Source organism: Notolepis coatsorum (genome assembly GCF_963971535.1).
Source record: "Notolepis coatsorum genome assembly, chromosome: 9".
Lineage (NCBI taxonomy): Eukaryota > Metazoa > Chordata > Actinopteri > Aulopiformes > Paralepididae > Notolepis > Notolepis coatsorum.
The window spans coordinates 10,619,398-10,635,650 of record NC_140173.1 but is presented as its reverse complement, the minus strand read 5'-3'; the positions used below and the strand labels follow the sequence as shown (position 1 = coordinate 10,635,650).

The 16,253-nt window shown below is 43.3% G+C and overlaps 1 protein-coding gene across 1 annotated transcript in view; it reads left to right on the top strand.

Annotated features, from left to right (window-relative positions):
• Positions 1-16,253, top strand: part of micu1 (mitochondrial calcium uptake 1) — a 180,106-nt gene that overhangs the window by 109,262 nt on the left and 54,591 nt on the right. Inside the window, 2 exon segments of the mRNA XM_084321252.1 lie at positions 7,425-7,539; positions 11,623-11,709. Coding sequence (XP_084177378.1) covers positions 7,425-7,539; positions 11,623-11,709 — 202 coding nt within the window.

Genomic DNA, 16,253 nt, shown 5'->3' with positions numbered 1-16,253 from the left:
TGAGGGAGTGTGTGTGTGCACTAGAGTGAGGGAGTGTGTGTGTGTGCACTAGAGTGAGGGAGTGTGTGTGCTCTAGAGTGAGGGAGTGTGTGTGTGTGCGCTAGAGTGAGGGAGTGTGTGTGTGCACTAGAGTGAGGGAGTGTGTGTGTGTGCTCTAGAGTGAGGGAGTGTGTGTGCTCTAGAGTGAGGGAGTGTGTGTGCACTAGAGTGAGGGAGTGTGTGTGTGTGCTCTAGAGTGAGGGAGTGTGTGTGCACTAGAGTGAGGGAGTGTGTGTGTGCTCTAGAGTGAGGGAGTGTGTGTGCACTAGAGTGAGGGAGTGTGTGTGCACTAGAGTGAGGGAGTGTGTGTGTGTGCTCTAGAGTGAGGGAGTGTGTGTGTGCTCTAGAGTGAGGGAGTGTGTGTGCACTAGAGTGAGGGAGTGTGTGTGTGTGCTCTAGAGTGAGGGAGTGTGTGTGCACTAGAGTGAGGGAGTGTGTGTGTGCTCTAGAGTGAGGGAGTGTGTGTGCACTAGAGTGAGGGAGTGTGTGTGCACTAGAGTGAGGGAGTGTGTGTGTGTGCTCTAGAGTGAGGGAGTGTGTGTGTGCTCTAGAGTGAGGGAGTGTGTGTGTGCTCTAGAGTGAGGGAGTGTGTGTGTGTGCGCTAGAGTGAGGGAGTGTGTGTGCACTAGAGTGAGGGAGTGTGTGTGTGCTCTAGAGTGAGGGAGTGTGTGTGTGCTCTAGAGTGAGGGAGTGTGTGTGTGTGCGCTAGAGTGAGGGAGTGTGTGTGTGCGCTAGAGTGAGGGAGTGTGTGTGCTCTAGAGTGAGGGAGTGTGTGTGCGCTAGAGTGAGGGAGTGTGTGTGCTCTAGAGTGAGGGAGTGTGTGTGTGTGCTCTAGAGTGAGGGAGTGTGTGTGCTCTAGAGTGAGGGAGTGTGTGTGTGCGCTAGAGTGAGGGAGTGTGTGTGCGCTAGAGTGAGGGAGTGTGAATGACGGATAGCGAGAGAGATATGTCAGATCAGTCCATCAGGCAGTTAGCTACAAGAGTTCGTTTGGATCCTCGTATAAGTAGTGGAACGATACTTCCGTTGCTCTGTGCAAAGTCCACAGGCGGTGTAATGTCCCCCTCTGCTGAATCTTGCCGTGAAAACAACGAACAACAAACATTTTCCGCCCAGGGCTTCTCAGGAGAGTAACATTAGTACAGTAGGAGTCAGCAGCACGTGTGCTGACAACACAACTAGCTAGCAGAGGGACTGTACCACCAGATTTGTCACTTGACAGTGAATCAGTGGACGGGAACCAGGGGTGCATTCAAGAGCAACGTCTGAGAGTGGATCAAAATATACAGCTGTTTTCACACATTCACGTATATTTGTTTTGATTCAACTAGTATTTTTACTTTTGAGATGAATTCCGATAGTCCTAGAGAAGGTATTGCTGTCCGGTGTTTTCATTGATCTATTTCTTTTTTAATTAGAAGTTGGAATGAATGTTCTTCTCTCTGCGTACTATAGGCTGTGGTTCTTAATGGTGGGATTAACGGAGGGTTGTGTTTGGATGTCATGGAGGAGGATAGTCTTCAGGGGATATCTTTATAATAATAATAATAATAATAATGCATTTTATTTAAAGGCGCCTTTCTGAGCACCCAAGGTCGCCGTACAGGGTTAAAAACAAATACAATTACACACAGTAAAAACACAGTATTACAGAGTTACATAGGGGAGCAGTTGTAATAAACTTAAAATGAAAGTGAATATGCCAGAATGAACAGATGTGTTTTGAGACAGGAAACAAAGGTGGGGAGGTTGTCTATTGCACGGATGTCTTGTGGTCGGGAATTCCAGAGGCGGGGGGGCACAGCGGCGTCTATACTTTCCGTAGCCGCATTTCTGGCAGACGCTCTCTGATTGCCCACTGTTGCCCAATCGCGTGACGAGCTGTGTCTTTGCCCATTTCCGCGTCGAACAGCCTGCAAACTACCTGGCGTTCTATCGCCACGCGCTAAGACAAACTCTAACCTTAACCAACTTCGAAAGAGTGCCTAAGCTTAACCAGTGTAGAAACAGGCGTCGGCCAATCAGAGAGCGTCTTGCCAGAAATGCGGCTACGGAAAGTATAGACGCGGCACAGCGGGAGAAGGCTCTGGATCCCATGGTAGTCAGACAGGAAGGGGGAGTGACAAGTTGGAAGGAAGAGGAGGATCTGAGTGACCGAGAGGGAGTGTAGGACTGGAGAAGTTCTGTGAGATAAGGAGGGGCTATAGGTGATGTAGGGCCCTTGAAGGTGAGTATTGATTGATTCACTGTCAAGTGCCAAATCTGGTGGTACAGTTCCTCTGACCAAATTTGAAGATGTTGCCAAGGGGTAGGAGATAGATTAGGAAAAAGGAGAGGGCCCAGAACAGAACCCTGGGGGGACGCCGGTGGTAACTGAACTGGAGTGGAGTGTGATTTGACATCTTTCAGTTGTACATATACATATCTTTGTCTTGGCATAATTCTGTACTGTGTGTGTGTGTGTGTGTGTGTGTGTGGGTCAGCTGCACCACCTCAGGTCCAGAGAGATGTTCCGTGCCCAGTCACACTAAACTCAGTCGACACCCCCTGCAATATCTCTCTCTCTCTCTCTCTCTCTCTCTCTCTCTCTCTCTCTCTCTCTCTCCTTCTCTCTCTCTCTCTCTCTCTCTCTCTCTCTCTCTCTCGCACACACACACACACATGCACTCACACCAAGTGCCATTGCACAAGCTGGCTTGGGTTCTCTCTTTTCTTTCTTCTCTCTTTTTCCTTCTGTTTTGCTCGCTCTCATTTCAGCAGTAGCACTGCTCCAAAAATAACCATCTCTCTCTCTCACTCTCTCTCCCTCTCTCTCTCTCTCTCTCTCCCCCTCTCTCTCTCCCCCTCTCTCTCTCTCTCTCTCTCTCTCTCACTCTCTCTCTCTCTCCCTCTCTCTCTCTCTCTCTCTCTCTCCTCTCTCTCTCTCTCTCTCTCTCTCTCTCTCTCTCTCTCTCCCCCTCTCCCTCTCCCTCTCTCTCTCTCTCTCTCTCTCTCTCTCTCTCTCTCTCTCTCTCTCTCTCTCTTGCCCACCCACTCAACTCCTCCTCTTTATAAATAATGAGACCATTATCAATAATACATGTTAAACAGGTGGATGCCATCTTTCTCTATATTTTGCCTCACTGACATAATATATATATACTGTATATATACTGTATATGTGAATGGGGAGGTGACCTGCCGGTTGGGGCGTGGCGGCCTGGCTCGCGCGGCCCGGCCCGGTGCTGAGAGCCTGGACCCGCTGCAGACGGGAGGGGCTTCATGGGTGGATTATTTAACCTTTTACTATGCTGTTAACCCTTTTACTGCCACACGACAGCCGGTTACAACCCGTTCACTGTGACGATACAGAAGGTTAGCCCTTTACTATCACACAACCGGACGGCGATGCTCCATCATTAGCATCATTAGCTCCGCGGATGCGGAGCTAATGATGCTAATGATGGAGCATCGCCGTCGGTTGTGTGATAGTAAAGGGCTAACCTTCTGTCGCGTGGCAGTGAAAGGGTTAAAGGGGAAGTTCACTCAAATATGTTTTTCTTTTGCCCTAGGACGGTTCTGATTTTTTAAAGAAAAAATGTACAGCAATAGTATTAGTAATGATGATGATGATCATTTAAAATATATATTTCTATTTGGGGCTGTTCACCACTGTCCCCTGTGGCCAGGAGGAAAAGAGTTCCCCTTCCTCTGTGATGATGTAGCACTAACATCAAGCCCCATTGAGAATCACAGCTGGAAAAGGTTACGCAGGGGGATTTCTTTTTTTACAGGGGGGGGGTACAACAAGCTATATCACTGTCTTTAGTCCTCTACATGTCGACGTTCACAAAATATTGATTGGAGACACACAAAAAAACCTGTCCTAGGCCACAAGAATTACAAGTTTTAGAGATATTTTGACAGTGACATATTTAAAGGAACACGCCAACTTTTTGGGAAATTATCTTATTTGCCATCTACCCCGGAGTTAGACAAGCAGATACAAACCCTTTTCTTCTCTGTGCATGCATTGGGCTTAGGGAACAGCCACACTGTTAGCCTAGCTTAGCGTCATTCACTGGAAGTAGGTGTGCCAGTGTAGCCTAGTTCCCAACAGTCAAGAAATACACGCCAAATACAACTCCAAAACGTTCCTGTAAACATGTTGTGACCTGTGTATTTACCATGTATGTAATATTTTTTTACATTTTTCAAAAAAACAGTGCTTGCAGAGTATATATCTGTTTAGAAAACGAAAATTTCTTTTTTATTTTAATTTCTCCACAAAATATAAATACACAGGTCACAAACATGTTTACAGGAAAGTTTTGGAGTGTATTTCGTGACTGTTGGGAACTAGGCTACACTGGCACACCTACCTCCAGTGAATGACGCTAAGCTAGGCTAACGGTGCGGCTGTTCCCTAAGCCTAATGCATGCACAGAGAAGAAAAGGGTTTGTATCTGCTTGTCTAACTCCGGGTAGATGGCAAATAAGATAATTTCCCCAAACGTTGGCGCGTTCCTTTAAGCCGTTATCGCTTTAGATGTGCAGCGACACGCCTATTAAAGTACAGATTTGGTCCATTTTAACTTGAGGATGTTTGATAAATGACTTTACTACTGTAAATGTGACTCAGTTAATCCGTCCCAAATGCATCCCCTTGTGTACTAACATGTGGATATGGCTGAAAGGAGCCTCACATTAAATCTGACGGTCTGTACTTTAACCTCCTAATGAGTTCCGTCACCTCGTGTCTAAAGCATTAGAGGTTGCAGCCAAAGCATCAGACTATATGTCACTGTCCAATTATCCCAACGTGCTCTACATAATGTGGTAGGGAATGGTATTCATCTAAATGGTATTCCTCTGAATGGTATTCCTTTGAATGGTATTCCTCTGAATGGTATTCCTCTTAATATCCTGCTTCTCTGGACAAAGATGTTTTGTCTGTGTGTGTGTGTGTGTGTGTGTGTCACACGTGTGACTATACGTCAGTGTGAGGCGATGTAAGTCTGTGTGTGGCTTTGTGTGAATGGCAACACTAGAAATCAAAGTGTTTCATTCAAAAATGAATTAATATTGTCAGTAAAATATTCACGTCACATTTGATAAAATATGTTTTTTTTATAAACTAATACATTTATTTTAAAGGAGCCGAATGTTAAGCTGTGTTATGGGCGGCTGGCATGTTTTTGTTGCCACGGATACGCCACGGGATAATGCCGCGTTGGTGGGGGTGTCGGGCACGGTGGGTCGACACGTTGGTGGGGTGTCGGGCACGGTGGGTCGACACGTTGGTGGGGTGTCGGGCACGGTGGGTCGACACGTTGGTGGGGTGTCGGGCACGGTGGGTCGACACGTTGGTGGGGTGTCGGGCACGGTGGGTCGACACGTGTCCCACCCAGGAGTAGCTTGTGAGCAACGCGCAGAGTCGGATAAAGCGCTTTGGATAAAACCGCTATATATATATATATATATGCAGTCCATTTACCATTTTTACGGCAAAAACACAGCAAAACGTGACTTGAGAAAAATGTATTTATTAGTTTAAAAAAAAAATATATCAAAATGTGACTTGAAGGTTTGACTCGCAAAATATGAATCCACGTGGGATGATCCCTTTTGGTTTCTAGTGCTTCTGTTCCCACTGAGAGGTCCTACTGAAGACCCCCGCAGGTCACCTTGTTCTTTAACGGATTCTCTCTCCTCCCTCCCCCCTCCCTCCCCTTCTCCACCTCCCGAACTGGACCTCTTGTACAGACGGAGGTAACTCCACCAGGGCTCAGCGTAGCCCCCCCACCCCCCCCCCCCTCCACACAGCATGCCATGTTACAGTCCACAGTACACGCTCACCGTGGTGGGAGGTCTACTGTAACTGCCCCCCCTCCTCTCCTCACTCACTGGGCTCACTGTGATCTACGTGTTTATCACTGTTGTGTAGTCGTGTGTGCATGGGATGCTAAATCACACGTTTCTCATGCAATGCTGTGAATATATACACACATGCTAACAAGGACGTCTGGGGGAAAGTGTAACTGTGTGGGTGTGTGAAAGAGAGAGAGAGAGAGAGAGTGGGGGAGAGAGAGTCACTTTGAATAATGAATACATTGTGTTGTTGTGTTACAGATATGGCTAATCAATATCGCGTGTGTGTATTCTGTGACTATGCTTCCTCCTTGTATTGTCTCCCTGTGTGTCGTCAACTTTCCCACACTGTGAGTACGGTCACTGTCGTTGTTGTTGTTGTCGTCGTTGATCATGTTGATCAGGTACACTGAGTGGTGTTAAGTGTCCCCTCACTGCAGCCCCCCCCGTACACCCCACACCCCACACCCGTGCCCGTGTGGCTTCATGTGTGTGTATGCAGCACTTGCATGACTTGTATTTATTTAGTTGTTTATGTTTATGTTACATGTTAGCCGGTTACTCCTGTTCCCTCCTTACCTACCGTGATGTGTGTGTGTGTGTGTGTGTGTGTGTGTGTGTGTGTGTGTGTGTGTGTGTGTGTGTGTGTGTGTGTGTGTGTGTGTGTGTGTGTGTGTGTGTGTGTGTGTGTGTGTGTGTGTGTGTGTGTGTGTGTGTGTGTGTGTGTGTGTGTGTGTGTGTGTGTGTGTGTGTGTGTGTGTGTGTGTGTGTGTGTGTGTGTGTGTGTGTGTGTGTGTGTGAGAGAGAAAGAAAGAAAGAAAGAAAGAAAGAAAGAAAGAAAGAAAGAAAGAAAGAAAGAAAGAAAGAAAGAAAGAAAGAAAGAAAGAAAGAAAGAAAGAAAGAAAGAAGAGTGTGTTTGTGTGTACACGTGTTGCACATTAGGGCTGCCCCCCCCCCCCCCCACCCCACCACCACACTTAAAGAGATTCTCAGTCGACCGATGGTCGTGGGATTTTTGTCGACAAGTCAAATATTCATGCTATTTATTTGATGGAAATTTCTTAAAATTGCATTTCCCACATTATTGAATCTAGCACTTATGAACGACCAAAGTATAGCTGATAATATTATTATGATGTCAGAGATTTTACAGATCGCTTTACAGAAAGTAACTAAATATTATGTAAAAAAAAAAATCCTCAGTCGACCAAAATCCTAACGAAGACCCTAGGAAAGAGGGAGCAGCCCTTGTGTGTGTGTGTGTGTGTGTGTGTGTGTGTGTGTGTGTGTGTGTGTGTGTGTGTGTGTGTGTGTGTGTGTGTGTGTGTGTGTGTGTGTGTGTGTGTGCGGTTGACACACTCAGGAGCCTCCCATTCTCAAGAGTCCATGTCATGGACAGGATGGGTCACCTGTGAAGGCCAGAGGGCTCCCCTCCCGTGTGTCACGGACCATGAGGTTTAACACCCCGTCCCTCCTCTCTCCCCCTCCCCTCCCCTCCCCTCCCCTCCCCTCCCCCCCCTGGCCCCCGGCCTGAGCAGAAGATCGCCCAGGAGAGGGAGAAGTTTGCAGATGAAGACAGCATCTTCTACTCACTGGGAGAATGTGGCCTCATCTCCTTCTCCGACTACATTTTCCTCACCACAGTGCTCTCAAGTGAGTGATACCATGTCTGCCAGGGTAGTAGGTCGTCCTCACAGCCAGTGATACCATGTCTGCCAGGGTAGTAGGTCGTCCTCACAGCCAGGGATACCATGTCTGCAGGGTAGTAGGTCGTCCTCACAGCCAGGGATACCATGTCTGCCAGGGTAGTAGGTCGTCCTCACAGCCAGGGATACCATGTCTGCCAGGGTAGTAGGTCGTCCTTACAGCCAGTGATACCGTGTCTGCAGGGTAGTAGGTCGTCCTCACAGCCAGGGATACCATGTCTGCCAGGGTAGTAGGTCGTCCTTACAGCCAGTGATACCGTGTCTGCAGGGTAGTAGGCTACATGGAATGATGGTTTTCTGTTGATTATATCTCATTTGATATAAGAAAGGAATATTTTATTACCAATACCACAACAAGCTATTGTATACTTGATATATCCAATACCACAAGCTACTGTATAACTGATATATCCAATACAACAAGCTACTGTATAACTGATATATCACCACAAGCTACTGTATAACTGATATATCACCACAAGCTACTGTATAACTGATATATCCAATACCACAAGCTACTGTATAACTGATATATCCAATACAACAAGCTACTGTATAACTGATATATCCAATACCACAAGCTACTGTATAACTGATATATCCAATACCACAAGCTACTGTATAACTGATATATCCAATACAACAAGCTACTGTATAACTGATATATCCAATACAACAAGCTACTGTATAACTGATATATCCAATACCACAAGCTACTGTATAACTGATATATCCAATACCACAAGCTACTGTATAACTGATATATCCAATACCACAAGCTACTGTATAACTGATATATCCAATACCACAAGCTACTGTATAACTGATATATCCAATACAACAAGCTACTGTATAACTGATATATCCAATACAACAAGCTACTGTATAACTGATATATCCAATACAACAAGCTACTGTATAACTGATATATCCAATACCACAAGCTACTGTATAACTGATATATCCAATACAACAAGCTACTGTATAACGGATATATCCAATACAACAAGCTACTGTATAACTGATATATCCAATACCACAAGCTACTGTATAACTGATATATCCAATACCACAAGCTACTGTATAACTGATATATCCAATACCACAAGCTACTGTATAACTGATATATCCAATACCACAAGCTACTGTATAACTGATATATCCAATACCACAAGCTATACCTGACTTTTTAGGATGCTTCTATTTTGGACATTTCCGAGTGCTGGGGGCTAATGAAGATGTCCTCTCGTCCAGCGGTGGGTAAACTCGTATATCTGCCCCATAGCTTTAATTTATTATACAAGGCTTAATCCTCTCATATGGAGGAAGTCTCCTGGGAGGTTTCTCAAGGTGAAGTCATTTAAAAACAGACAGGTTGGTCTCAGTCCATTTAACAGTCCCACTAAGATAGTACAAGGGGAAACTTCATCTTGGCACACACACACACACACACACACACACACATCTGCATCTTGGATTTCACATAGTTTTGAGGACTTTTCAATGTCATAAATATAGTTTTACGATTACATATACATACTATGGATGACATAACATTTTAACTACTGATACTTGAACCTAAACTTGAACGTATTGTCTGATACTGAGATGCCATCATGAAATCGTTGTAGTCCTAAGAAAGAGGAGACCCAGGGCTTTCGATGGACATCCAAATTTCATAAAACTACACTACCCAGCTCACACCAGCCGCAGACAAACGCGGGCCAACCATTTTATTCTTGCAAATATTGACATGAATGTCATGTTTATATCTCACGGGTCGAACAAACCTCAACGTTATTGCCATAAAATACAACGTATATTGTTTCTTTACCTTTCTGTGAATGTCTAGGAAAAAAACGTGTCTCAATCCGGTAAAGAATGGCGACGCTATGGACATTATACAAAAAGAACTGTACTTACAGTCGATTTCATTCACGGTCTTTGCTGCCCTGTACCGGGCACCTGGTGGTACTAAATCCAGATTTAACTCTGCCATTGGAAAGAAGAGATTTGTGCCGATCCATAGATGTATGACGTGGCCATAATAAGGTAATTCCATAATTATTAAATATTATTTATAGGCCTGATATTCAATATTAATATTTCATATTGAATGTGTCCGGATTGCAACATTCTGTACTGTATCTACACATTTTATTTTATGATATTTTTATTTAAAAAAATCATTTTAACACAAAAAAAGACATTGAAATTAAAAGATTGAGATTAAAATAATAATAATGGTACTAAAAAAGAAAAGCAACACAAACAGGCAAATGTACTATGTAGAGCCCCAAGGCTTACTACTGTGACAGATTACAAAAATATAAAAAAAAAACATGAGACTTTAAATAAATGTAACTCACATCTTTAACACTTTCCCTGTCCCTGAAAAGGCAGGGAAATAAAATCATCTGCCTTTTGTTAATTTGCTTAGATATTTGGTACACTTGATCTCGAGGGGGGGGGAACTGAATAATTTATATTCTCCTTTAGTTCATTACAATTTACTCAAGCATAGTAACAGACTCAATATTTCTGACACTGGGAATACATTCCCTGAGGTCCATAGATGTCCCTAGATACCAGGAAATGGACCTTGTAGAAGTGGAGCAATCTTCCATTTACTTGGGTATGTACGTTTAGGTGAATTTTCTGAAAATATGGCTAGGGCTTAAGAGTTACTTTAACGTATTGTCTGATACTCAGATGCGCTACATTAGTTTTCTCCTAAACATGAAATTATTGTCTGATACTGAGATGCGCTCCATTAGTTGTACAAGAACACAATAAGATATGATACAATACAAAATACTTTATTAATCCCGCAAAGGGAAACTGAGCCACCATACATGTAGGACAGACAACAGACAGGACAATAGAAACGGAAGCATGTACATCTCAAAGGGAGAGCACAGCACCATAATAAATCATGTAACAACAACGTGACTCTACTAGAATATGTTAGTGTTTGTAGACGAGACCAACATTACCACAATCCTAAGAACATCCACCATCTTGTCATCAACATCAGATCATCATCAGTGACAGTCAACGACAATGGTCTTCATTCTCGAACGGACATACGTAAAAGTTACCAAGGTATTCCTTCGTAACTCGATTTACGTACTTATTCTGCATTCTCGAACGGTAATTGTAACTAATTGTAAATTCGTTGTAGGATTTATGGAGGATTTACGAACTCGAAGCGGCAGTCGTAAGTCGGACAGACCGGTGTGCGTACATGCGAAATTAATCGTTCCAGCAAAGTAGGCTTCTATTATTCTAATGACTTGTTTTATTAGGTATTATAGTAGTAAGTCCTACTGTAGAACATGACAAATTGGCATTACATCTCATTTAGTAATGTCAATACTGAACGGCTACGCGATTGGCTCTTGACGAGCAGCACAGTAGGACTTACTACTATAATACCTAATTATGAGAACTCAAGTTATTTAGATCTCTTAGGTTTTAACCCTTGGTGTTGGATGTTAGCGTTGGGGACATTCTTTGATTACTCGTACCTTATTTCAGCCTCATACCGTTCTCTGTATCTGTGCATCCGTTGTAGTAAACACACCCAGATGCATGCACACACACACACACACACACACACACACACACACACACACACACACACACACACACACACACACACACACACACACACACACACACACACACACACACACACACACACACACACACACACACACACACACACACACACACACACAGAGTAGACATCTCACCCCTACATAATGTACACTACAATGTGTGAGTGAGTCTGTATTGGAGGTCCTTCAGGTCCATGCAGTGTGTTATTGTGTTGGTGTGTATATATATAATATAATAATAATAATAATAATAATAATAATAATAATAATAATAATAATAATAATAATAATAATAATAATAATAATAATAATAATAATAATAATAATAATAATATAATAATAATAATAATAATAATATAATAATAATAATAATAATAATAATATGTGGTGTGTGTCTGTGTGTCCAGCTCCCCAAAGGAACTTTGAGATCGCCTTCAAGATGTTTGATCTGAACGGAGATGGAGAAGTGGACCTGGATGAGTTTGAACAGGTCAGTGAAGAGGACCACACACGCACACACACACACACTCACACATACACATGCACACACACGCACACACATACACACACACACACACACTTATAAACACATGCATGCATGCACGCTTACATTTACATTTACATTTAGTCATTTAGCTGACGCTTTTATCCAAAGCGACTTACAAGTTCTGTACGACAAGCCATCAGGAAGGGCACAACTCTATCAGCTGAGTAACAATGTTCATCAAAGTGTTGAGTGCTACAGTGTAGGTTAGTTTATTAGGACAAGTGCATGACAGTATGGTTAGTTAGGGTTAGGGTTTTTTTTTTTTTTTTTTTTAATTCAGATAATGGTTGAAGAAGTGCGTCTTTAGTCGACGGCGAAAGATTGGACGTGTTTCGGCTGTCCTAACTGGGGTGGGTAGTTCATTCCACCATTGTGGGGCAAGGACTGAGAATAGGCGACTTCTCTTTGATGACCCTCCCGGAGCTTGGATAGGAGTAGGTCTGAGGCGGCCAGAAGATGCAGAGCGTAGGGGTCTTGAGGGTGTGTAGTTAGAGACCATTGACCGGAGGTAGGCGGGAGCAGTTCCCTTTGCCGCACGGTATGCTAGGTCGAGGGCCTTGAAGCGGATTCGTGCAGCAATGGGGAGCCAGTGCAGGTCCCTAAGAAGTGGGGTGACATGGGCCGACTTCGGTAGGTTTGAGATCAGGCGGGCCGCTGCGTTCTGAATGAGTTGAAGAGGCTTAGTGGCAGTGGCCGGGAGGCCAGCGAGCAGTGCGTTGCAGTAGTCGAGGCGGGAGATGACTGTTGATTGGACGAGGAGTTGGGTGGCTTCTTTTGTCAGGAAGGGGCGGATCCTTCTGACGTTGCTCAGGAGGAATCGGCAGGTTCTGGTTGTCGCTGCGATGTGAGCAGAGAAGTTCAACTGTATGTATGCGCACACACACACACACACATACGTACAAACACACATACAAACATGCACGCACACACATACAAACACGCACGCACACACACACACACACATACAAACACACACTCACACACACACAAGTACACACACACACTTCTGTCAACTTACACACATAGTTACATCAGCGTTTCCGTTAGCCGGTAATTACCGGTATTTGACCGGCAAAATCTGGTGAAGTCCGACATATCTAATCTCTCCGGTCATAATGTCCGGTGAAAATAATTCCCTCTAAACACAATTAGATTATTTGAATTGTATTAAAATAGGCTAAAATTAAATAGCCTATGCGATGAACGAAACAATCATTACATTTGTCGTTGCTTCACCAAGCAGCCGGTCAATGACATCCTGTGTCAGCGAGCTGGCAGCTGATTACGTGAAGCATGGCTTGGCAGGGTGCAGTACTCCAATTCAGCCATTGGCAATTCAGCTGTTGGGTGGGGGCGCTGCTGACACCGCTGCTCTGCTCGGTCTGCTCCTGCTCCATGCTTCACGTAAATATATCAGCTGCCAGCTCGCTGACACAGGATGTCATTGACCGGCTGCTTGGTGAAGCAACGACAAATGTAATGATTGTTTCGTTCATCGCATAGGCTATTTAATTTTAGCCTATTTTAATACAATTCAAATAATCAAATTGTGCTTAGAGGGAATTATTTTCACCGGACATTATGAGCAGCAGCACCAAGTCGTTGGGAGGTGGAGATATACATCACGGCGCAAACCCACGATAATGTTGCCGTCTCTCTGCCAAATTTCTCAGTTCTTCGCTTGATATAATTAATACAAATGTCCAATATAACGGAATTCGTTAGCTCATAAAAATGTGATTATAACAGACTGCTGTTTATTAAGGTCGGGCAGACTGCCCACCGACACCTCAAGTCGGCAGCAGCACGCAGTCTCGAGGGACTTATTTTATTTGGAATATATTAATGACTGTATATACGCAAAAGTAGTCTAGTTTTAAGTTAAAATATTATAAATGCCTTGATGATGTCATTCTTTATATAGGCCTATCAATTGTTTTTAAGCTCAATAAACTCTGACCGGAATTTATCCCATTTGTCCGGTAGATTGAAATCTACCGGACACTCAGACCTGCAAAAAAAGATTCTAACGGAAACCCTGAGTTACATACACTCATAGACAGTGTTGTAGTCCTCGAGTCTGAGTCCTGGCCTGACTCCACTTGGACTCGAGCACTGATGACTCAGACTCGGACTTGGACTCGAGCACTGACTGCATTCGGACTCTGAAGGTGCAGACGAGGACTCAGACTTGTTAACTGATAAATACAGCTTTATTTATTTTTTGTAATAGGCCCTAATCATTTGGCATACGATATTGATGGCTATAGTGCATTTGTTTGGCTATTGTGTCACAAAGTAAATAAACTCCCTTTTGAAATGGTGACCGCTGTGGCATTTATGTTTAATGTAGACTTTTTTTTTTTTTGTATGACAGCTCAGACTCAACCTTGATGAATGAATGAAGTTTATTTTTCGGTCTTGTTTACAGATAAATCAAAAACACTTGTGTGGACTTACAAAAAGAAATTAAGAATGACTTGATGACTTGGACTCTGACTCGGACTCGGGTAATGGGGACTCGACTCTAGATTTAGTGACTCGACTACAACACTGCTCAGATAATAATTTTGATAGATACACGTTGATGAACAATGGGCCAAAATAGACTAAACACATCTCCGCTAGCTTCTGTTCTCCGCTTTTACAAACTTCTAAGCTGTGCTTGACCTCTTCCGCCTGTGCGGTCACATCATAAATCAAGCTCTCCTTGATGACATAATTATATATATATATTTTTTTCAAATGTATTCAAGAATAAACATCATAACCATGTCACAACAGCAGTTATAATGTATATATTCATCAATACGTTTGTTTACCAATAGGTTAAAGTGTTATTAGTGAGATTTTCGTTTTTGAAATGTGTTTGTTGTGGTCGTGGAGATCCGCCATTTTGAATCAACGGCCCGCACTGATTCAAAATGTATTGATTTTGAGAAGAGGACATCCAGAGCTTTCAATGAGCGTTGGAATCTTTTTAAACTACACTTCCCAAAGGCTTCTAGCTTTCTGCAAGCAAATTACTTCCTGATTATTATTTTTTATTTCTCTTATTACTCTGGATTATATTACACAAAACTGAACGTTATTGGCATATATTGGAGTGCAGTTAGTTTGTCTCCCTATTTTGAGCATTTAGCAACCATCCGTTTGAAATCAGTTTCAAAATAGCGGAGCTCTTGCAAGAATAAAAAACCTACTGTACATACAGTAGATTTCGTTATCGGTTCTTCATGCACGCCTGGTGATACTAAATCCAAATTGAACTCTGCCATTTGAAAGAGAAGATTTGGCCCAATCCATAAATGTGCGAATTGGCTATAATAAAGTAATTTATAGGCCTGCTATTCTATAATAATATTTCAAATTGCATTGGTCCAGATGGGAGATCATCTTCCCTTTATTCATTTCCTTAGAATTCTTGTACACATGATTCTCAAGAACGTACTGAACAAGCTCAGTGGCAGTTTTTTTTTCATGTCTCGTAATTTTTAGCATGGTGTTATTCACTGTCAAAGATGCAAAGAAAAATCATAATTCATATTCTCCTTTGTTTCATCACAATTTAAGCAAGCCTAGTAATAGACACAATATTTCTGACACTGGGAATACATTCACCGAGGTCCATAGATGTCCCTAGATACCAAGAATATGCAAATGGACCTTGTAGAAGTGGAGCAATATTACATTTACTTAGGTATGTATTTTAGCCCCGATTTTCTGAAAATAGGGCTACAGGCTTAAGAGGTTAAGAGTTTCATATTCTGAATATCACAATGATAACATGTTTATAACATGTTATAACAAGAGAGACACAGAGGCCAGGCGTGTGGCATGGGAAAGAACAAGACCCAGGATGAGGAAAGAACGACAGCTCATTATCTCGGAGCAAAAGAGAAACCGCTAAAACCTTACAGCTAACTTTTACAGGAAATTAAACCTTTATCAGAATCTATCATTCATTTTTTTGTGCAAAGGTTATTGCATCAGATAATGGCCTGTATTAATATTATTTCCATCCTGACCTAGTCACAGACATTTACAGAAAAGTCCGGGAATTTTACATTCATCTTAGGGTGGGAACCCTGTCGTAACCTTTTTAAATAAATAAATACTAGAATCGGACCAAAAATATAAACTCTAAATGTCACCAATAAGTATATTTCTTTCAATACCATCATCACCAACCCTCCCTCCATTCATATCTATTTCTCTCTTCTCTCTCTCACCCTCTCTCCCTCCCTCCCTCCCTCCCTCCCTCCCTTCATATATATTTCTCTCTCTCTCACCCTCTCTCACCCTCTCCCTCCCTCCCTCTCTCTCTCGCTCTCTCTCGCTCTCTCTGCCTCCCTCCCTCCCCTCCCTCCCTCCCTCCCTCCCTCCCTCCCTCCCTCCCTCCCTCCCTCCCTCCCTCCCTCCCTCCCTCCCTCTCTCTGCCTCCCCCTCCCTCCCTCCCTCCCTCCCTCCCTCCCTCCCTCTCTCCCTCTC